At 34.9% G+C, this 23,618-nt stretch overlaps 1 protein-coding gene across 3 annotated transcripts; it reads left to right on the forward strand.

Annotated features, from left to right (window-relative positions):
• Positions 1-17,634: 17,634 nt before the first annotated feature.
• On the forward strand, positions 17,635-21,880 carry LOC121258276 (myosin-binding protein 3-like). Of its 3 annotated transcripts, none has more exons than XR_005939376.1 (4): positions 17,635-19,243; positions 19,339-19,611; positions 19,695-21,103; positions 21,193-21,880. XR_005939376.1 is itself a non-coding variant. In XM_041159742.1 (4 exons), exons 1-3 carry the CDS (start codon positions 17,854-17,856, stop codon positions 21,041-21,043), a joined length of 2,967 nt encoding a protein of 988 aa, XP_041015676.1. In that variant the 5' UTR covers positions 17,635-17,853; the 3' UTR covers positions 21,044-21,078; positions 21,193-21,880. The 3 variants fall into 3 exon arrangements, 2 of the variants coding, with proteins under 2 accessions (XP_041015676.1, XP_041015675.1); XM_041159742.1 differs by having other exon boundaries at positions 19,384-19,611; positions 19,695-21,078; XM_041159741.1 differs by having other exon boundaries at positions 17,638-19,243; positions 19,695-21,078.
• The last annotated feature ends 1,738 nt before the right edge of the window (positions 21,881-23,618 follow it).

Here is a 23,618-nt window from a genome sequence, read left to right on the forward strand (position 1 = left end):
ATTCATGGGCGAGGAGTTTAGTAGCAAGTGGACAAGGAGTCAAAGGCCGTGGTGTATGGCTGAGGAGTGGCTTGTTGGTGACAAGATGTCATTCGTGGTGGTCGGAAACCACCACGGTGCCTTCAGAAGATGCCGGGGGTGCTGGGTGCGTTATCGAGGGGACTGACTAGGTAAGCCGTGGTGTTCAGCGACCACCTACCATCGATCCAGCAGAAAACGCTAGGTCCAAGTGGTGAATGCCAGCAGGAGTAGAGGGCTCATGATGATCTACCGTGGCCCTAGAGTGAACTAACAAATGCGCGAACAATGGCCACATTTGCCCATTGAGGGCCTTGGCACTCCAATGACATCTTGGCGAGGACGAAAGACGCCGGTAGCCATGGCGGCGGTGGATGTGATGCCTGCCAGCTCATGTTGGTCACGGGGGAGGCCTCGTTGGGTGCGTGCTGCGCACACTCATTGCCTGCAATGTGCCACGGTGCGTGTGGGCACTCCTACAGGGACAGAAAAGGTCATTGGTCTAGGTGGTGACCATCGGCTTATGAAGGGGGGCCCACGACTATCTATCGTGGGCCTACAGTGGATGCTGCGTGCGTGGCTAGTGGCCACCTTTTGCCTGCCTTGCGTCTGGGCACACTAGTGACACCCTAGCGGGGACAAAGGACGCCAACGGTCTAAGTGGTTACTACCTACATTCTTGCCGTGCCATGTTTGAATTGGGCCAAGGAGACCTTGACTATGTGTACTCCCATGCACATGGTTGGTGTGACAAGGTTGCTGTTGTGGGGGGTGGTCTGGGACCACCCCTGAGTTGGTAGAAGACTCCAGTGGTCTTGGTAGTTGCAAACTACATTGGGAGGGGGACCATGCCTCATGCATGGCACTGCACACAATGTTTTGAATACCGTGCCGGACACCGTACCGGTCAAGGCACTGGAACGAAATATTTCGGTACCGGTACCGTTTCGGGATAGCGTTTCGGGATAGTCGATCTATAAATAAATTATATATATAAATATATATAAAAATTATATTCTAAAATAATAGTCTATATATAAATAAATTATATACAAATACATATATATATATAAATTATAAATAGTCTAGTCTGAATTAAGGGTTAAAAAATAAGTTTGTAGTTTGAAAAAACGAAAAAAAAAAAAAACACAGGCCGAAATATTGGCCGGTACCGGCCGAAATATAGGCCGGTACAGGCCGAAATTTAGATAGTACCGGCCGGTACGGCCGGTATTTTGGCCGGTACGGAACAGGTATAGTACCTGTACCGGCCGGACGGCCGAAACGAAAAATTTCGGCCGTACCGGCCGGTACAGTACGAAATTTAAAACTGTGACTGCACATGCCATGCACGGTGTAGACGTGCATGGTGTCACGTGGCACTATGCACTTAAGTGCATAGTGCTTGCCCGTATTGCACAAGCACGCGTTGAATGTATTTTTGTGCACATTATTTTTATTGTACACTTAAATACACAGTGCGTTAGAATTGCCAGGAGCCTCAAGCACTCATAGCCCAAGTGGTCGAGGAGTTTGGACTCCTTGCCTTACATATTGGGTGCATAAAAGGCCCTCGACTGCAGTGTACTTAATCGTCTGGGAGAGGAAAAATTTTGTCACCCACTTTTTTGCAACAATGTTTTTCATAAAAATAAAGCTAAAAGGTTGGGAAAAATTTATCCGCTCGTTCGTTGACTATTTAGTACGTAGGAAAATCTTTTTTCTCTTGCTTTTGGTGTAGAAATAAATTGATCCCACAGACGGTAACAACTGTTAATTTCAAAAATAGTACAACAGGCCGGAATGAGAGAAATGGTTAATAATTTCATATACTAGTATGTGAAAACCATATATGAAATAGATATATACTATGATACTATGATATTATGTATATGTATTAATAATTTTTGTAGACATATAATATATTGTTATTATGGATAAATATCAACTAGTTATATATTAATTATTTATAAATCTTAAAATCTTATAATTCAATAGAGATTTTACTTACTAGTTGTACAAATTCAATATTAGATTTTTATTTTTATTTTTTTATTTATCTAATTTTTTAATTATTAAATCTTATTCAAAACATAAAAAAAATAAACAACTCGAGCTCGAACAAAAAATAAATAAAAATCTTAAGAACGGGCTCGAGTATTTTGAGTCGAGTCGAGCTCGGCAAGCCAAAGACCAGCTCGGCTCAGCTCGATTATAGCCCTACTCACTGTACAATAGGTATCTCGAATATATTTGGTGGAGAATCTATTCTCCCTGGAGCCTCTTTCGAGAGGTTGAAGAAGTTGAAGTCCCCCTGAAGTCGTCTGGCAATTTCCTTTTATCTAATCCCACTTTCTACGTGCTCCTAGGGAGCGGTGAAGATTGACCGCCTTTTCCTTGCATGTCTGACATTTTCCTTTCCTTTCTGCTTTTTTCCTTCCACTCCTATAATTTCCTGGCTTTTCTTTTGACATCATCCCTCTCATTATCCCCTCTTTGTCCCCCTTTGCTCTCTCTCTCTCTGTCTCTTTCTTCCTCCCTCCTACTGGTGGCCTTTAGGTGGGCTGGGCCTTGTCTTGGGTTTGGATATTTTATCTCCTTCACATATAGTATGGTTTATGTGGGTATAAATATTTAGAATATCTAAATAATTGTAAAATTATATGAAAGCTAACAAAGGAGGAGAATTAAGTGAAATATATTTGGATTATGGGTTGATGTATATTAAAATAAATACTATTAGTAAGTCTTTTAACTATCATCCTTATAGCTTTTAATTGCTCTCTCCTCTCTAAGGTTCTCCTTAGTAGAGGTTGTCTTCTGTCTTAAGTACAGGTTCAAGGTCCTACTATTGGTGTAGATCTTGATTCCACTTTTTTTGGGTAGAAGATCACACGTTAAGGTCAACTATAGTAGAAGTGATTATGGAAGACAAATCTGAGCAAGAGGAGAAGATTCATATAGAAACAAATCTATAAGAAAATACTATAACCAAGGGTGAGAAGTGTTTGATTATCAAACTTCTAATAGATTGACACTACAATAGGGAAGCGCTTAAGCAAATGTTGTGGAAGATATGGAGACCGGGGAAGAAGAATCTTTTCAAGGACTTGGGACCAAAGCTGACTCTAGTGGAGTTTGAAGGTCATAGAGACAAAGAACGTGTCAAACAGGAAGGACCTTGGACTTTTGGTAAACATTTATTACTGATGAAGGAACTTGAATGGGATTTGCATCTCACTAAGATAAGATTAACGGACGCCTCTTTTCGATGTCTTTGTATGATTAGCCATCGAATGCAATGAATGAATATGCGGGGAAGTTAACTCAGATGCAATTGGGATAGTGGAAGAGATTTACATAAAAAATGGGGATGTGGCTTAGGGGGAGTTTCTAAAAATCAGAGTTTGCATAGATACAATACAACCACTCTTGAGTGGTAAGAGAATCAACCTGGGGTCATCTGGCTCATGCCGGGTTAGATTAGTCTATTAACGACTATCAAATTTCTGTTATTGTTATGGAAAGCTAGGTCATAGCCATTAGAATTGCGTTCCATGGCAGAGCAAAAAGGAACACTTTGAGGAAGATGAATTCTCGTATAGACAATGGATGCGATATGGTGGAGTAGCAGGGAGGGAATGAGAATGCCGCGATCAAAAGGCGGAGGCTGATTGAGATTTCTCTCAGATCAGGTCACCAACGATTGATAGGAGTGATGCATGATCATATGCAAAGAAAATGGGTGAATCAAATTGTCAACCTAGAGATGCAGAGATTTGAGATGTGATGGAGGATGATTATCAAAATAGGAATGGTAAGTTACAAGAAAGAGAGGAAGAAATTATAGGTGAAAGAAGGCAACAAAATCTAAAAGAGATCATAAAATCTGGGCTTGCACAAGGAAAGAAGAAGGATGTTATGGTTATGAATGGAAAGATAGCAAATAAGTGTGTGGAAGAGTTGACCAAAAAGAATGATTTGGCGTTCACACAAATAATTATGTTATTTTTGGACTGAAGATACGAGCTGGGCTTTAGAGGAGGGCTCATTAGCCCAAATCCTCAATAAGGCCTTACCCACTAGGGGGAAGCAATGGATGCAAATTAGGAAAGAAGCAATGACACAGGTTCAACAGAAGACAAAAGCTTAGAAACACAAGAGAGATGTGGAAGGGAAGGAAGATGGTTCTGATAATTATTCGAGAAGATTTTATAAATAGAGGAAGCTGGAGAATTATGAGGTGGAAGACACTCAGAATAGATTGGTGGAGGCTGGTTCCTAGCCTCGCCAGGAGTAATAAAAATCTCAAGTTGGAATTCTCATGTACTTGGGAACCCACAGGAAATTCATGCACTTCGAGACTTAGTCAAGAAGGAAGATCCTAAAGTTTTGTTCTTACAAGAGGCAAATATGAAGTCGAGAAAAATGGAGCAGTGGAAACTTAGATTGAGATTTGAATGTTGCTTGGCAGTGGAGTGCGAAGGAAGGAGCGGTGGGTTAGCATTACTATGGAAGAAGGAGATTCTGATGACAATAAATTTTTTTACAAAATTCCACATTGATGCTCTATTACAGGAGGAGGGAGTTCCTGATGATGAGTGGCACTTAACCAGTATTTATGGACACCTAGAAACAACAAGAAGGAACAAAACTTGGAGGCTAAAGGGACTGGGGATCAGGCGTGGCTAGTGTTTGGTGACTTTAACGAGATTTTGATAGACATGAACATATGGGAGGAAAAGCAAGACTAGGGAGACATTGGCTGAATATAGATCACTGGTGGATGATTGTAAAGTACAAGATATGGGACACATGGGACTTAAATGTACCAGGTGTAATAGAAGATGGCTACAGTATAGCATCAGTGAACGATTGGATAGATTTTTGGCTAACACTATATGGTGTAATTTATTCCTGATGGCAAAGGTAGTAGTACATCGTACATTAGCACACTTGAGTCATATTCGAATTGTATTGCATTTAAGTGTTAATATGAATGAAAGAAGTGAGATGAGATTAGATTCATGAAAGGATGGACTAGACACTACATACATGGGAGAAGTGATAGCTATGATGTAAGGGTTTAGCAAGAAGTTGGAAGAGTGGAACAAGAAGAATTTTGGGCAAGTCCAAAAGCAGATCTAGCAATCAAGGAAAAGACTCCAACTAATTCAGGATAGTGACCCTTAATGCTTACTGATTAAAGAACAATAGTCTGTTCGAATATAACTACAAAGTTGGCCGAAGACGAAATAAATAATGTGGAGAGAAAGATCAAAAGCTCTGTGGCTTAAGGAAGGGGACCAAAACACAAAATACTTTCACACTAAAGCTTCCCATAGGAGGAGGAAAAACCTAATAACAGGTGTAAAAGATGATCAAGGAGGATGGCAGGAAGGGGAGGGAAGAGATATGATGGTTGTGAAGTATTTTGAATCCCTCTTTGCATCTCCAAGTCAAAGTGGGGATTTAGAGTTTTTGGAAGGTTTATCAGGGAGGATAATAGAAGGCATGAATAACGAGCTTACAAAAGAGTTTACAAAAGAATAGGTCAATGTGGCGCTAAACCAAATGAACCCAACAAAATCACTTGGACCAGATGGAATGATGTCTATATTTTTTCAAACGTACTGGCCTATAGTGGCAAGTTTGTCTCTTTAGCTGTATTACTGGCATTGAAATGTGGTAAGTTCCCCAGCTCCCTTAATCATACTTTCATTACTTTGATCCCAAAAAAGAAAAATTTTGAAAGAGTGGCAGATTTTAGGCCAATCAGTCTATATAATGTTGTGTACAAGTTGATATCAAAGGTACTAGCAAACAGACTGAAGCATGTTCTCCTATCAGTTATTTCTAGTTTCTAGATTGATTTTGTTCTAGGAAGGTTAATAATTGACAATATTCTTGTAGCTTATGAAATAATTCATTTTCCAAGACAGAAAAGGGTTGGAAAGGCTAGCTATATGTCTTTGGAACTTGATACGAGTAAGGCCTATGATAGAATTGAGTAGGTTTTTGAAACTAGTTATGCAAAAGATGGGTTTTCAGGCCAAATGGATTGAGATCATCATGCTATGTAAAATCTATGTCCTTTTCGATTATGATAATTGGGAAACCAAATGGTCTATTGATACCAACTAGAAGATTAAGGCAGAGAAATCCTTCATTTCTATATATGTTCTTATTGTGCATTGAAGAGCTAATAGCACTTTTAGAAAAAGATGAGGCTGATAAACATAACTACAGAATCAACGTATGTAAGGGGCACCGAGAGTTAATCATCTATTATTTGCAAATGATAGTGTTATATTCTGCAAAGTAGATGTGCAAGAAAATACGAAGGTGCAAGAATTGCTAGAAAAGTATGAAAAGGCTTTAGGTTAGAAGATCAATAGCGACAAACTTCTACAGTTTTCAGCTAAAATGTTAATAATAAGCTACAGGAGGAAATATTGTCTTTTTTTTTTCCCGGGGGAGGGGGGGGGGAGGTCCAAAGTTTTCAACAACATGAGATATATTTTGGCTTAACTTATGTGGTAGGCAGGTCGAAAAACAAAGCCTTCTCATATATAAAACATAAGGTGTGGCTGGAACTCCAAAGATGGAAAGAGAAATTGCTGTCACAAGGGGAAAGGAAGTACTTATCAAGGCAGTTGCTCTATCGGTTCCAACCTATTCAATGAGCTATTTCAAGTTGCCGAGCAACCTATGCATTGATTTAGAATCCATGATTTCAAGATTTTGGTGGGAACAAAACAACATGAACATAGGATACACTGGGCGGCAGATCAATAACTTTGTTGAGTCCACTACTAAGAGCACTAGTAGTGGACTTAACAAAGTTTGGTCAAAATTTAACTAGAGAATTCATTTTTATAAATTTTGTTAGCCACTTTTCAATAACACCAAATAATAGACTCTCCAAATCTATCACTAGTCTATTAAAATATTGATTTTGACATTTTCATTTATTTTAATTCTAATTGTAATTTGAATATTTATTCGTTATTAAAAAAATACACATTAATTTTCTAACGTTGATATTAGATTTTAAAAGAAAAAATTGACATCAACTAATCATAATATTGTAGAACTAGAACTTGAAGCACTCCACCTAGATGATGCTTTTGAGACGAAGAGGAATTTTTTAGAGTTGTGAGCTCGCGCAAAATGAATAGCCCGTGAGAGGAAATTTTTTATGTCAAAATAATATTTGACTAGCAACTTGGACTCAACAAATCAGACTAGAGAAAATGATCAAAGTTAAAAGTATTGTAGCTATGTTGAGTCCACTACAGTGAGTTTTTATGCAATTGAGTTAAATTTTGGCTAAAATATAACTTTGTTGAGTCCACTACTAGTGCTCTTACCTCCTATAACCATATTTTCTACAAAAGGTAAAACTTTTAAATTTAATTACATTTCCACCCTTTTGTAAGCAAGCTATGGTATAATGGTTTTTGACTAGTATGTTACGTGGGCTTTGTGTTAAATTGGTTTCGTGTTCTAAATAGGGGTGGGCCTGGTTATACTTGGTTACAAAAGCTGTTAAAATATTATAAGTGGGCTTGGACTCACATGTGCCTTATTTACAAGTTGTGCTTCATTTTATTGTAATTCAGATTCTATATTATTCGAAGTTGGACTTAGTTTTACTTGAATAATTATGTTAGTCCAAAACCTTTATTTATAAAACTTTATTTTTTTCTACAAAAAATAATTAAGGATTTAAATTACAAATAAGTATTAACGGTACAATTAGATTTCAATAGTAAATAGTAAATGTTTAATCTTTATTTTTTTTAAACACTTTAAGTTCAATATCTATTGTATGAAATGAATTCCTAGTGTTTACAGTAATAGATTTCGATATAATTATGTTTTTAAAGTTGTAAATTAAAAATAAAGAAATATGCTAAGAATACTTAAATGATATTAGTATTTATTAGATTTCTTGTAAAATTGAATAATTATGTTAATTATAGGAAAGCAAACCTACTTTAAGAATCGACTTATTTTAATAGAATTGAATATAGCCCAAGTATGCTACTAAATTATAATTTGAAAATGAAAATATATTATTAATATTTTAAATAATTTAAGATATCACCATTCATTAATTTTTGCATTAAACAGAATATTTATTTGATTATTTTTCAGCAATATGAATTTTATTAAATGAGATATTAAGACATGTTTTCCTAGACAGATTTAGTGACGTTTAATACTCCGTATAGGTGACGAGCTACAAAGTGAGATTTAGAAGACAGCGTAGCGAGGTAAGTAACTTGATCATAAATTAGGAGTAGCACATTATTTAGTGAGATAGATTATTATTAAAGCCAATTCTTGAAAGCCAGTGTTTATGTATCTCGCATGTCTCAATTTATGCAAACATGTCATCCAATATAGTACATGATCATGTTATTTTGCATCATGTTCAGATTTAATAATTATAATTATGTATGTATTATGTCATGCATATCACACTGCATAAGACATGTAAGGTTTCTTAAGTTCAAGTGCAAGATAAGATCAAAACAGTTTAATCAGATGACCATTCACATTCATAGTACCAATACAATTTTAGGATGAATGTGCAAGCCACAGACTCAAGCGTGGTCTACTGCAGTATTCTAGAAAACTACCTCAGCGACTCCTCTTGCTGCTACAGGATGTGGGGCCGGTGCACAACCTTACATACAAGGTTAAATATTGGCCAATCAGATGGATCAAATCAGTTAGTTAATTCAGATAAATCAAGACACGTCATGCATAGAATAAGCATCAGTATGATCAATCATGATTTTAAGCTTTCAGCATGAAACTTTTATGAAAAAACCTTACATTTATTATGTTTATGTTGTGATGAGTTTCTTACTAAGTTCTCAACTCATTTTAGTTTTATTTCATGTTTTTAAACCACCCAAATGAGGATGATGATCAGTGCGAGCAGGTGGGCTAGGCTTAGATGGAGTAGTTGGGTTTAGTTTCAGGCATTAATTCTTTATTTAATTTGATTTATTTAATTATGAAATCTCTTGTTTGGTTATATTTACGTAAGTACGTGAGATTCCTAACCTTAGGGGAGAGGTTGTTACAAATATGGTATCAAAGCCCAGGTCGAGAGGTTCTGCAGACTCTTTGAAAAGAAAAATAATATTTTATTAATTATCAAATAAAGTCACCTAGGATGCTCCTTGCTTGCTCGAGAGTTATTGATATTTCAGATAAAGATAAGTTGCTTATTAGCTCTCAATAGATAGCACTTTGACGTTGTTGTTGTTCTCACAATTGTTATTATTATTGTTTTTATCGAAATACTAGTTAATAGTTACCTTAGAATATGATGCCTAACTCTAGGAAATCTCATGTAGCATGTATGTTTAGAACTTTATGAAAATTATGTGTACTGTGAGTTATGTGCCATTATGGTTAGGAGTGTGTAATTAATTGAGGTAATTACTAGTGGATTGGTTATGAGACCTAAGCAAGCCAAGGTGTATGCTTCTTGATTGGAAGAAAGATGGTGATGTTATTTAGGAAACTTTGCTTTTAAGGTTTATGGTTTATCTCGTTCATAAGGATGAGATGGGATGAAGCGAGAGAAAGTGACTTATGTAGCACAGTGTCTGACTTATCAACATGTCAAACCAGAGCATCAGAGACCCTAAGGTACACTTCAGCCACTTCCTATAACAGTGTGGACTAGGATGAGATCGGGATGGACTTTGTTTCTAGGTTTTCGAAGGCGCTAGGAGGTTAGGATGCATCATGGGATATGGAGAGGGTTAGAGCCTTTTTTCCACCCCAAGTTGCTACATAACTTTTGAAGACTGCTCTTAGTCTGGGAGAGTAAGAAAATAAATTAATATTGCCACTCGAAAAAGATGGAAAGTATAGTGTGAAAAGTGCCTATATACTACTTAGCAACTAGGAAGAATAGAGAAGAATGAGAGTGTTCTAATGCAGAGAGGCTGAGGCGCATATAGAGGAATCTATGGAATATGCATATAACAAATAAAGTGGAAGTGTTTACTGGAGAGCTTGTAAAGATGGTCTGCCAACAAAACACAATTTAAAGAAGAGGAAAGCCTCATTGAAGATAGATGCTAGTTCTCTAATGATGGGGTCGAAGAAACAGCACATGCACTTTATTATTGTTCTACACTAAAGGATTGCTAGGTAAAACATATACCTTCTATACAAGGTTGAGGTGGTCCTAAGACTTTTGCTGATCTTGCTCAACAAGTGAGAGAAGGTGGGAGCGAGGATGATCTGGAAATATTCTTTGTTCTTACTTTAGGTTTTTAGTTTAGAAGGAACAAAATGGTTCATGAAAATAGGTGGGTGAAACCGGCCAGTGCAAGTGATTGATCATGCTTTATTTGTGCAGAAGTCTCATAAGGAGTTTAAGTTAAAACCAAAACAGGTGGCACATACACGATATTGCTGGGAATATCCTCCTCAAGGAATGTTGAAGCTAAATGTTGATGTGGTCATGTTTTATGATCAAGAACAAGGATTGGAGTCATTCTTAGGGATGTTAAAGGGGATGTGATAATGGCAGCTATCAAAAAGGAACACGAGGTTAAAGATCCTGAGGAGATTGAATTGTGGGCAATGTTCAGAGGTTTACAACTATGTGTCCACATGGGAATAACTGAACTTACCCTTGAAAGCGATTCCTTGTTGATGGTAAAGGAGATTTCAAGCTAAAGAAGACCCAATGTCTTTGTTAGGTAACATCATTAAGGAGGGGTTGTTTGTGAAAAAGTTTCATCTCATTTTCTTCTCAAACACAAATAGTTTTTAATTTCAAATTTTCAACTTTTTTATTTAATCATTATAACTTTATAAAACTTTCAAATAAAATACAAAAAATAATACAACTTTTTCAAATTGTAAAACAAAAATAATATTAAAAAATTATATTCTAACAATATTTAACCTTATAATACTTTTATTCAATTTTTTCTCTCGCTTTTCTCAAAACCCAATAAACATTATAACTCTAACCATCTTATTACTAGTCACAAGTCATTTCACTATTATTCACAGATTTCTTATCTCATACCATTCTTCAAGCATCCCCTAAAGCTTTGATGCAGCGTTTTAGACGTTGCAAAGTCCAGCATGTAAGAAAATTGGAAATGAAGTAGCTCATAGATTAGCAAGATATGCTTGGAATTTTGATAACATTAGTATGTGGTGGTATTCATTCCCAAATTTTATTTCTCAAGTTGTCTCAACGTTTGTAAGGTTTTTGATTCAATGAAGCACTTATTTATATATTAAAAAAAAAAAATTATAGAAAACAGGTTTTGAAACCAAAAATAGGATTCGAATAGTCATCTCAATGCAAGGAAAAATAAATATCCTCCCATGCAAGACCTACAATTAATAATCGTAATTAAAATCAAAATCATTAATTATTAGAATACTATCCGATTAAATTTCTTTATGACTTTTACAGACAAATAAATCTTATAGTGACAGAAGTTTCTGTACAGAAATAAGGTTAACTAGCTATTAGTATAGTGAAAATGAAAAAAAAAAAAAAATGAATAACCGAAAAAGTTTATCTTAGCCTTATTTGTAGAGGAAATCTTTCTTAGGGTATTTTGGGACTACCCAAAAACTACTCTAGCATAAGTTAATTTTAAAAGATCTTTTTAGAACCTTTTCTAAATCATAGTAGACTAATTTAAACATTAAAGATAATTAAGGTTATTCATTACTCATATATTTATATTATATGAAGTAAGGAAAAATTCTAGAACATTGAAATTAGTGGATAAGAATTATTAATTATTCATTATAGAGTACACAAGCGTCTTACAATTATTTTAAAAAAGAGTAATGTCTATAATTAAAAAAATAATTTTTTATGTGGATCTCATATTTATTTATTTTTTTCAAAAGATTACGCAGCGTTTACGTATTCTATGACTGTAAATATTATTTCTCATTTCTCAAAAAATAATAATAAACAATTTTATTTATTTACGCATTATTGATGTGAAAATCTAACTTATACACTAGCATAAAAGAATATTTGTATCTTAACTTTTTACGACTATAATAAATTTAATAATTTAATATATTTAGGTATGGATTTATAAGTAGCAGAGTTTCGAAAAAAAAAAAAAAAAGTACAGCCAGCACCAGTCGGCTGCAGTTTTAAATTGAGCAGAAGGCCAAAGAAGAGAAGGTGCAAAGGAGAGTGCATGAAATACAATATTACAGAAATAGGAGGCAGGAAAGCGAAAGAGGTAAGGGCGGTTGGCTGTCCCACCTCGATCTTCAAAGCAAGGGCTCTCAAATCATCATCATTCCAATCCATCCCACCCACCCACCATCTTTAACCTATTTCTTTGCTAGGAATTCTAAGTTCGTGGGATCCAATTATTTTATCACAGCTGTTTTTCATTAATTTATTCCTCATCATACAATATTTCTGTATCTTTGAATCATAACTTCTGTTAGTGTGATTCTTTGTGGTACGTTTGTTGTCAAAGGACCAAGAGTGAAAAAAAAAAAAAAATTAGTTGAAATTTTGATTGAAATGATACTTACTATTTCAATATTTATTTCACTTGCTTGTCAATTTTGATATTTTTTTTTTATAGAAGATAAAATCTATTTAGTACGCATTCTTTTTAACACACTCAGAACATCGCTGATGTGAAAATCTTTCACGTTAACTATACTAGAAAATGATCGGTCTTTTTATTTTTTTTAAATTATAATGAATCTCACTGTAAGTAGTGTGCTGCACACCAGTCATCTAAGGAGCTTTGAATTGATCTCCCTCTTCCCTCCTCCATCACACACGAGCTTCAGATGCTAGATATTATGATTTCATAGATCTCTATAAGCAACGCTTCTCCTCATGTTTTGCTTCTCTTGGGTCGATGCCCCCACCCTGCAGATCATCTTTTGCGTATAGAGATTGCTACATCAATATGCATCAATTAACCACCGAGCATCCCCTTGCATGTGGGACATTCAATCAAACTTCTTCATCAGTAGTACTGGCCGCTGCTCCAGTTCAAATTAAATGATTTCAGTACTTGAGTACTTTTCCTGTTGCGACAATCAAGTCTCCGGCCTTGGTGCTGTAGTACTACTGGCAATTTGTTCAAGCACGGATTTAAACACGAGGAAATTGGACCAAATTCTTGGGACTTTTGAGTTCTGGCCCCATTTTTCTTTTCGAGTTTTGTAAATATACGTATCAATCTGTGTATTAATATTATTATTTTTATATTTTAAATTTAAATTAATATTATTTTTAATAAAATTTATTTTCTGACCAATCATATTGAATGAGTACACGTATTAGTATGCAGAATCGTTTATAATTAAATTTTTTCTTTTTTACACAATAATTATATGTTTGTAATGAGATTCATCTTGCCCATAAAAAATTAAAAAAAATGCCAAAAAAGAATTGTGACGTGCCTTCAAAAGTAGTCTCGTTTATTCTCACAACTCCTCCCAACTCATCTTATTTAATTATTACAATTTTCTTAAATTTACACACAAAATAAAATAAACAATTCATCTTTTTTAAATTTTAAAATAAAAATAATATTAAAATATATATTCTAACAAGATTTTATTTAATTTTTAACTTTAATCTCAACTCATTTCATCTCATCTCATTTGTGAAAACAAACGACGTCTAAAAGTACGTACGCCCCTATTGAAACTTTGGATTTAAATTTCATGATTGAATTGGATCAAGTACATGATGATGATACCATGCATTTGAAAAGCTGAGAAAAATAATGGGATGGAGGAAGTAGTGTAGTAATCCAGGCCAATTGAAATGCATGATGCCTTTATCACCCGTACGTGTTACAAATCTACGCACATGGTTAAACTCCATTCATCATCTTGTTTGAAACCATGCTGATCAGGGTCTCTTAACCGATAGATCTAGTTTCAATAAGAACTGACTGAGCTTATCCTAGCTGAAATGGGATTTATTTTGTTGCTTTAGTCCTACACCTATATGATAAAAGATGGTACGTACCTTCAAATGGAGAATTAGCCATTACATTATATATGCTTCACATGCAAGATAGGACCGGACTTAATACACACAGCAAACACAAGAAAAAAAGAACAGAACAAATAGGGTCCATTTTTGTGTGGCAATGACCCAAATTAATCATAGCCTCTAGCTTATATATATGCTTAAAATCAAGGTATTATAAAGGTTATCATTGATGAAAAATGACAATAGGGTCCATGGTATGATTATTAATGTACACGATTAAGGAAAAAAAAAAGAATTACTTTAGGATTTATATATCGTGTTTTAGGAATTAGGATGATCATGTCTTTGTAACCACGTTAGCCCTGTCCAAGTGTTTTTTTTTTTTCTTGAATATGTGTGGCCGTCGCTGTCCAATTGAGTAAAAGGAAGGTACGTACCGATCGACAATATATGTCTTTGTTTGAAATCAATCTATACATATTGTGTGTTTGGATGATGCTACAGCCCCCGCTGGGGTGTAGTGTTGTTTTACACGTGTTTTTTTTTAAGTTATTTTTTATATAAAATTTTTAATATTATTAAATATTTAAATAAATAAAATAAAATTAGAACATCATTAAAAAAATACTTTCTTAATCATAAAGTAAAAAAAAGTCATAAAAAAATACTTTCTTAATCACGAAGTAAAATAAAAAATCATAAAAATATTATAAAGTAAAAAAAAGTCATAAAAAAATACTTTCTTAATCACGAAGTAAAATAAAAAATCATAAAAAAATATTTTTATGATTTTTTATTTTACTTCGTGATTAAAAAAATATTTTTTAATAATATTATGATTTTTTTTATTTTTTTAAAATATTTAAAATTGTTAAAAAAATTTATATAAACAAAAACTTAAAAAAAACACATTAAAATACACTAATTGCTAGATCCCAGCGGGAGATCTAACATTTTCCATTGCGTGTTCTTTAGAATCAGTCAAATTTAGAATTGTCAACCATACGTGGAATTAGGAGCTGGGGAAAATTCTTTATATATATATATATATATAGAGAGAGAGAGAGAGAGAGAGAGAGAGAGTACCATTCAAACATTGGGACTATAAAATTCATTGAATATCCGAGTAGTTTGAACAAATGTCTAGATTATATGTTTCAACATTGAATTTGGATCCCTTCATCGCTTTGCAAAATTGGCACTTTCACTTTTTTTTTTAATTATCTTTTATATTAATATCTAAACAAGAACTCTATTACAATATATAGTGTTTGAAAATAAAATAGAAAGGAAGGAAAAGACCAATGGTTTGAGATCTTGTAATTCTCCGTCAGTCATAACCTAAAGAGTGGACTGCCCAGAGAAAGATGTTTTCGTGGGTAGAAGAGATATGGCTAGAACCGCAACTTACAAATGGGCATTTCAGTCGACTATTTTAATGCTTTTATTAGAGATTCTCACTTACATTACCTCAAATGGTTAGAACCCTTGTTTGGATAAGATAAGAACACACAAGAATGGGTGGGATCGAATGAATAGAATTTTCAGTAATTCCTAATTTTCATTTGCGATTGCATTGACACAAATTGTTTTTGACTTGTTTCGCACCCTTGCGAAGTCTCACCGCAAACCTGCACCCAAGGAACTAAGGAAGGCTTGAAGAGTATTCAACACTTTCGATATCTAAGTCAGTCATACTAAATATACTGTTTCTCTACTAATTAGAGAAAGTATATATGCTTAGGGTCGAGGCCACACATGAAGCTTACACGTGAACCCTATCTGCCATTCGTTTTGCAACACTCACAAGTTGCGTGGTACGGCTCATGTATTGTAAGAGGAAAGGAAAAGAGGAGAATTAGTGAGGAGGAAGGATGGATTGGAACTCCTCCCTCCACTCCAATGCATTTTTGGATCATGTATATCTCAGGTTTCTTTTTGCCCTTTGTGTGAAACAAGATGATCCTTTTCGTCAAAAATTTAGAAGCTTAAAGAGAAATAAAGTTAAAGCGAAGACGTGAGAAACATAAATTCTAAATGATCAACTTTTCAAAGAAGGTTAAGCTTTGATGTCCCTCGATTAAGATACTCTTAATTGCTTGAAATTCTGGTTTTTAACGTTCGTATCTCATCGTTAGAAAGGTTCCTCAATCTACATATATCCACGAGAAGAGTCTTTCGTGAAACAATTCGTGTCTTTTAAAACTCCTATTTTATTCAATGAAACCTAATTTAACGCACGAATTAATTGATGATGAAATGAAAAATAAAATGAAAGTCTCCTTAATTTTTTTTTTTTTTAAACATACTTCTGTTAATATTAAAAATTACAGTTTTTTTTTTTTTTTTTTTAGACCTCTTTGCTGACTACTGTTTCTCTCTGTTTTTTTACCCTTTAAATTGAAACTTGTGGGATAAATATGAATACATTTTAGAAATCATGTAAAAATGACAAAAGCAAAAGCATGCACAAAAGTGAGATTCCTCTAAAAAAGGATGAAGCTGATCTATGATATGTAGTGACGTAAATAAATGCATAATAATGGGTTTTAACATCTGAGTTAGGCTCTCTTTGGCAAAGCAACCAAAATTATAATGCATTTTATTAGAAAATGCACCCATAAATGCATTAACATAGTAAATCTTTAATCTTGTAAAGGAAAAATGAAATAAAGAGCTTTTAATGAAAACACATCATTTCGTAAAAAAATTAAAGGTATGTGTTATATAGACACAGATTTGTTATAAAAGTGAATCTATATAAATAACGTGAATTAATTTAAAACTTCAAATTTATTTTATAATAAAAAATATATGATATCACGTCTTACATAAAATTATTTCAATTTAGAAGTTGGTTATAGGAGATCAAATATTTGTTAAAATTATAAGGAATGTTATGCATCAGTTGATATACACTCTCACACTTCACACCTATAATTTTTTCATAGGGTATGAGAGTATTTTTATAAGATGTATGAATGTTTTTTATAGAGTAGTAAATAGTAACTGTTTTGAAGAATTTTCTAAAAGTATAGAATAATGATAAGGTTACTATCCTACTACTACTTATCTACTACTCTTTTTATATTTTATTTTTTAAATTTTTTATTTTATTTAATAATTAAGAAAGTAAGTATTAATAAATTTATATATTTTTTTAATTTTTTTTTAATAATTAAGAATGTTAAAAAAATAATTAAAAAAATAAAAAAGAAAACTTGAAATACATTGAATAATAGATGTTCAAGCATTTGTGTCGTCAATGGGAACCCTACCAACTCATTGTTATGCTGTTGGTGGGCCATCCGAGCATTGTGTCGGCCGAAAAGAAGATGGCACACGAGGTTTAAGGAAAAAAAAAAAAAAAAAAAAAGTCATATAATCTGGTCGGGTTAAGTTTTGAAAAAGATGTTCAATCAAACCCCATTACGCTGGTGCCTGTACAAATGTCCACTTTTTTTTTTTTTACCTCAAGATCATATAAAATTTGTGTATTAATGTCTTGTGCTGAGTGCATTTGTTTGAACATATAAAGGATAGGACGGCATCTGGAAGACCCCACACAGCATAAACTCCTGCTACAAGAATCACTTTTATATATAAATTTATTGTTTCGTCATTCTTCTGAAAACCGCCTTTCTCATTCTAAATTGCACAACGACGTCCTCTGCATTTGTTCTACTCTCTCTCTCTCTCTCTCTCTCTCTCTCTCTCTCTGTTAGAAGTTAGAAACAGTTCCACAGCTTCTTTCAAAACACTTCTCTTTTTTATCTTTTTCAATCTCTCTCACTGTACATTCCAGGAACAGAGCATCATCAATGGAAACCAACAAGTTTGCAAGCATGTTGCATAGAAACACCAACAACCTCACCCTTATTCTCGTCTATGCCATACTAGAATGGACTCTGATCGTACTTCTCCTTCTTAATTCTCTGTTCTCTTATCTGATCATTAAATTCGCCGATTACTTTGGCCTCAAAAGGCCCTGCTTATGGTGTTCTAGGATTGATCATATCTTAGAGCCTGGAAAGAGTAAGAATTCTTATAGAGATCTTGTTTGTGAAGCTCATGCCTCTGAGATTTCCAAGCTGGGTTATTGCTTTAATCATCGGAAACTGGCCGAGTCCCATGATATGTGCGAGGATTGCTCATCCTCATCGCAACCTGATTGTCCAGAATTATCAAAAAGGTTTGCTTTCTTTCCATTAATAAACAAAATTGGTTTTATTCAGAGCAGTGATCAGAAACTCGGTGGAAATGAGGAGGAGAATTTGAACTGCTCTTGCTGTGGCTTAAACGTGGAAAGCAAAGTCTACTCTCCTTGTATATTGATTAAGCCTTCTTGGGCGGATTTCGATTTCTCCCATAAAGAGAATTTGATTGCGGAAACAGGGGTTGATTCTCAAACTAATGAATGTGTACATTCGGATCGAAGCAGATCGAATTCCGAGACTAGTCTATGCGAAGATGAACGAAGTATTGGAGGAAAGAAGGAAATTCAGATTATTTCTGATTTTGGAACTGATGGTTGTTCTGGTAAAAGAGAACAGGAGGCAGAGGAGAAATGTGCTGTATTTGACTTTGGCTGGAAGGAACTGGTAGCTATTGAAGACGAAAAATTGGAAATCGTTAAAGAAAAAATGCAAGAGCTCGAAAAGGAGGAGAATTTAATTGAATCCATGGATGATCAGTCTTGTGATCAGTCTATGGCTCATGTCAATTTTAGTAAGGAAACGTCCCATGAAACTTGGCCCCAGCATCTCGAGTTTTTCATTGATGGTGAAGATTGTACATTGATTGCAGTTGAATTGATTGGCTCTCCTGCCACAGAAGACGGAGATCAACCAAGATATGGAGTGGATGATCAAGGAAATTGTGATTCAGACGTTATTTTGGAATTTAATATGCATGCTGAGGAACACGCCCAACCGTTGTCGGAGAATTGGCAGAGTTCAGGAGAGAATTTGGCATTACTTTCATCCCATGAGAGCAAGGAGGCGCCCAAGGTTGCAGTGGTTGAATCCGTAGTGATGGTTGAGACTGACAGTTCCTCTGTAATGCATACAGAAGGAGATTTCTCGGATTTAGTGTGGGAAGACTATAAACAAGCTGCTATTACTCAACCAACTCAAACGCCGTCAAGTGATGATGATCATGAGGAGCAAGAAACTGCAGAAACAAGAAAAATGGATTCAGATGTTCCTATAGGTAGTCCTGTCAGTTTAATTTCATTTTTAACCGTTATTTAATTCTCTGTTAATGAGTTTATAAAAATAGTACTAATCATCTTCCATTACATGCAGCATCTGAAGAAGTAATTCAAACGCAGAGCTGTGAATTTGATGCAGAGATCTCAAGAGGGGCAGAGATTCTTGATCAGAAACCACTTGATGAGGCTCAACCCCAAGAAGTTCATAAGAGCTGTGAATTTGATGCAGAGATCTCAAGGGGGGCAGAGATTCCTGATCAGGAACCACTTGATGAGGCTCAACACCAAGAGGTTTTTCCTTCATATAAACACAGGCAACAATATCCTTCCACCAGCTCCGTCATATTGCATGTCTATGATGTTAATGGTAAGCTTTAGATTCTTATATAACCAACTTTAGAAATTGGAGTTGCCACATTTTGATATCTTAATCTGGTATTCTTTTTTTAGGTCCTAAGCCAGCTGAAGAAGAGGTTTTTCACTTCAAAACCATCTCAGTAGAAAGTAATAAGCAAGCAATAAACAATCATGTATCGGTACGTTCAGAGCCTAATGAAATAGAGGAAGAAAAGGTTCCTGATACACCTACTTCTGTGGAAAGCTTGCATCACTTGCACAAGAAGTTGCTATTGCTTGAGAGGAAGGAATCAAGAACAGACGAGTCCTTAGATGGAAGTGTCATTGGTGAAATAGAAGGAGGTGAGCTGACCATTGAGAAGTTGGAGTCAGCATTGAGGGCTGAAAGGAAGGCTTTGAATGCCTTGTATGCAGAACTAGAAGAAGAGAGAAGTTCTTCTGCTGTGGCAACTAACCAGACAATGGCAATGATAAACAGGCTCCAGGAAGAGAAGGCTGCAATGCAAATGGAAGCATTGCAATATCAAAGAATGATGGAAGAGCAATCTGAGTATGACCAGGAAGCTTTACAGCTTCTGAATGAGCTTATGGTCAAAAGGGAAAAAGAGAAGCAGGAGGTGGAAAAGGAGTTGGGAATGTATCGTAAGAAGGTCCAGGATTATGAGGCTAAAGAAAAAATGAGGATGTTGAGGAGAACAGATAGTAGCACAAGAAGCATTGCTTCTTGTAGCAATGCCGAGGACAGTGATGGACTATCGATTGACTTGAACCATGAAGCAAAGGAAAGAAATAGTTCCTTTGGAAATCAAGAAAGTAGCAACCAAAACACTCCCACTGATGCTGTTGTTTATTTGGAGGAGTCCCTTGCAAACTTTGAGGAAGAGAGGCTATCAATTTTTCAGCAGCTCAAGGAGTTGGAAGAGAAGCTTTTGACATTGAGTGATGAGGAGGAACAACAATTCGAGGATCTCATACCGGTTGTGAAAGGAAATGGATACCATTATAATTCAGATGCTGACATTGAAGCAAATGCTTTTGAAAATGGTCATTCCAAGGAAGTGAATGGAAAGCATCATCAAGAGATTAGCATCAAAGGGTCAAAGGCAAAGAGACTTCTTCCCTTTTTTGATGCTATTGTTACAGATGGTGAAGATGCTTTGGGGAACGGACATGAACAAGGGTTTGGTTCTGTTCCATTTCAAACATCCTTAGACACCAAGTTTGAAATGGAGAATAAGCTTGCTATAAAAGAGGAAGTAGATAATGTATATGAGAGGCTTCAAGCACTTGAAGCAGATAGGGAGTTTCTAAAGCACTGTGTCAGCTCCTTGAGCAAAGGAGATAAGGGATTAAATCTTCTCCAAGAGATTTTAGAACATCTTCATGATCTTAGGGGTGTGGGACTACGAGTCAGGAAGATGGTGGATGGCCCTTTATATTGACTTTGAGCTTAAGTATATTCATGAAGATTTGTCAGGTATATCCATCCATGAAGATTATAGGTGGCTATTCTGTGTTTGTTGCTCGTTTTCTCCAACAATTGAGTTGTAATAGCATTTGTTGACAAGTTTTGTGCACTTTGTAAATGCAGGTTTCTCTGTTGGAGTTGATTGACGCCTCCAAATCAGGACAAAGAAATACCAACTTTTGGGTACGTAACGATACATGGCATTAATGCACCTCAGCATTTTCATCCAAAATTGAAAAATTCAGTGGAAGCCTTCCATGGACAGGGAGGTTTCTGGTATGGTATGTTTGGTGTCTTAGGTGGTCTGCAACACTGAAGTCTGCCTTCTTTTGTTTTTAAACAAAAAAGAAAGAAAAAGAAACCAACCTTTTTCTTTTTCCTTCTTTTTTTTTTTTTTTTTTTTGTCCAAGTGAGCCCAAATTTTTGTGGGTAGTGCCCATCACCACCTTTTGAGGGAAAGGAGGATGATATGTGTATGTGTGTATAGGCTAGTCATGATATGAAGCCACCCTGTCATTTATATGTTGTGAGGAAAGGTCTGGCTTGCAAGCTGGAGAGATCCAACAAAGATTCCAGTGCCAGGCACATAACATTAGTTTTTTAAGACACTTAGGGTTAGGCCACTCCTTTTTCTTTTTTGTTATTTTTTATTTTGGAGAGATGGAAAAGGGGTAAGCAACCACTTCATTCTCTCTCATCATTGCAGTATTGCATCATATGAGGTTTGTTTATTATTGAGGGAAAAAGCTGAGTTACTTGTATACTTCATACATCCATTGTAAGTATATAAAGCAGAGTGTTTGTTTGTTCATGGATTTATCATATAATTTATTCTTCATTTTTTTAAGGCATATATCTGATATGAACGTACATTAATGACAAATATCTAATAATATTATAGGAATGAGGAGCAAAGTTTGCTTTCACAAAGCATTTTACTTCATGCATAAACAAGTCTTGGTAGGTAGAAACTAACAAAATCAAGTAACAATAAGATAATGTACTAAATGCGAATTGCGGTTGGTCTTAACAATTAGCTATTCCAATAATTTTTTTTTTTTTAATGTCGAGAACCTCTCCAAGGCAGGGTCTTTCGAACCCACCCCTGCAGAATAAACATCAGTCTCGTGCACTGCACCCTCGAAAGTTTTCCTACACAGAATTAGTTAAATCGCTGACTTTTCACCAAGGGTATGGCCCCAAAGGATTGTTTGCACCTATGAGGTGTTGAATCTTGAACCTTGAAGGGAGTGATACTCCAAAACCAGAGCTTTCACCACTTAGGCCAACCCCTTGGGATTTTCCAATACTATTTAATTATATTCTCTTTGTCCAAAAGAAGAATAAGAAGTAATGTATTCGGTGGCTGAGTCACAGATCCCTCAATGCATGCGCATATGCAAGGCAAGTATCATCATTCGGTCTTGGATCTTCTTATTTTCCTGCATTGTTGCCTTAGGATATAAATTAAATTATTAAATTTCTACGAGTTAAGTTTTTTTAAGTAAATGGTAATTTGAAATGATGTTAGAATAAAATAAAAACAAGGTATCGAAGTAGAACAACTGTATTTCCTTGAGAGAGTAATTTGACAGCATTATTAAGTAGGCATTAATTACAGTTGCCTATCCCGCGCTCATCAGATCCGGGCCTCATTCTCTCTCTAAATGGCTTCCATCCAAAGCCATTCTTCAGTCTTTCTTCTGCGGGTGTGCAATCGGATTTGGATCTGAATATCCGGCCATAATCAGATCCGGATTTTAAAAACTAGGCGGTTATCCGCCCAGATTAATCAGGAAATAATCCGGACAGATATCCGGACTTTATTTTTTTCTTTTAGTTATAAATTCGGATATCTGGATTGTAACCAGATTTAGATGTCCAGATTGTAATTGGATTTAATCCGGGTTTATTAATACTAAAAAAAAACTATTTAAACTTTAAAAAATATTTTTATAGCATTTTTTTAAAAAAAAATTAATATCATGTTTAAATTACCCATATTTTTTAAAAAAATAATTTTAACACTTTTTAAAAGTTTTTTTTAAATAAAATAAATAACAATACAAAATAAATAATATTGTTGTCACATCACAATGTAAAATATTAATTTACAAAATAAATTATTGTTAATCATCAATTTTACCCACTTCTTTCTTCTAAAAGCCGTTAACGTTATGGTCGTAGAGGTAATGTTCATTGTTGGTACTCTTATGCTAAGAAAAGCTAAATTTGGTGGTTTTCATGAATTCTTTATGTTTTCACTTCCTCTCTTTTTTTTTTTTTTTTTTTTTTTTTTTTTTTTTTTTTTTTTGTGAATGAAAGATTTGTTCCTTCAGGGTTTGTTACCTTTTCTCTTCTAGGTATTACTCTACACTTTTGATTTTCATTGTTTGGATTGGATTAACTGGATCAGAAGAAGAAGCTTTGTTCCTCTCATTTTAGAAGCATGGATGAAAAAAAAGAATCCAGTTAAGAATGCTTGGGTCACAAAACTAGATTTGTAACCAGATCCGGGTTTATCTTACTCGCCCGGGTGTAATCCGGGC

Source organism: Juglans microcarpa x Juglans regia, chromosome 3S (assembly GCF_004785595.1).
Source record: "Juglans microcarpa x Juglans regia isolate MS1-56 chromosome 3S, Jm3101_v1.0, whole genome shotgun sequence".
Taxonomy (NCBI): domain Eukaryota; kingdom Viridiplantae; phylum Streptophyta; class Magnoliopsida; order Fagales; family Juglandaceae; genus Juglans; species Juglans microcarpa x Juglans regia.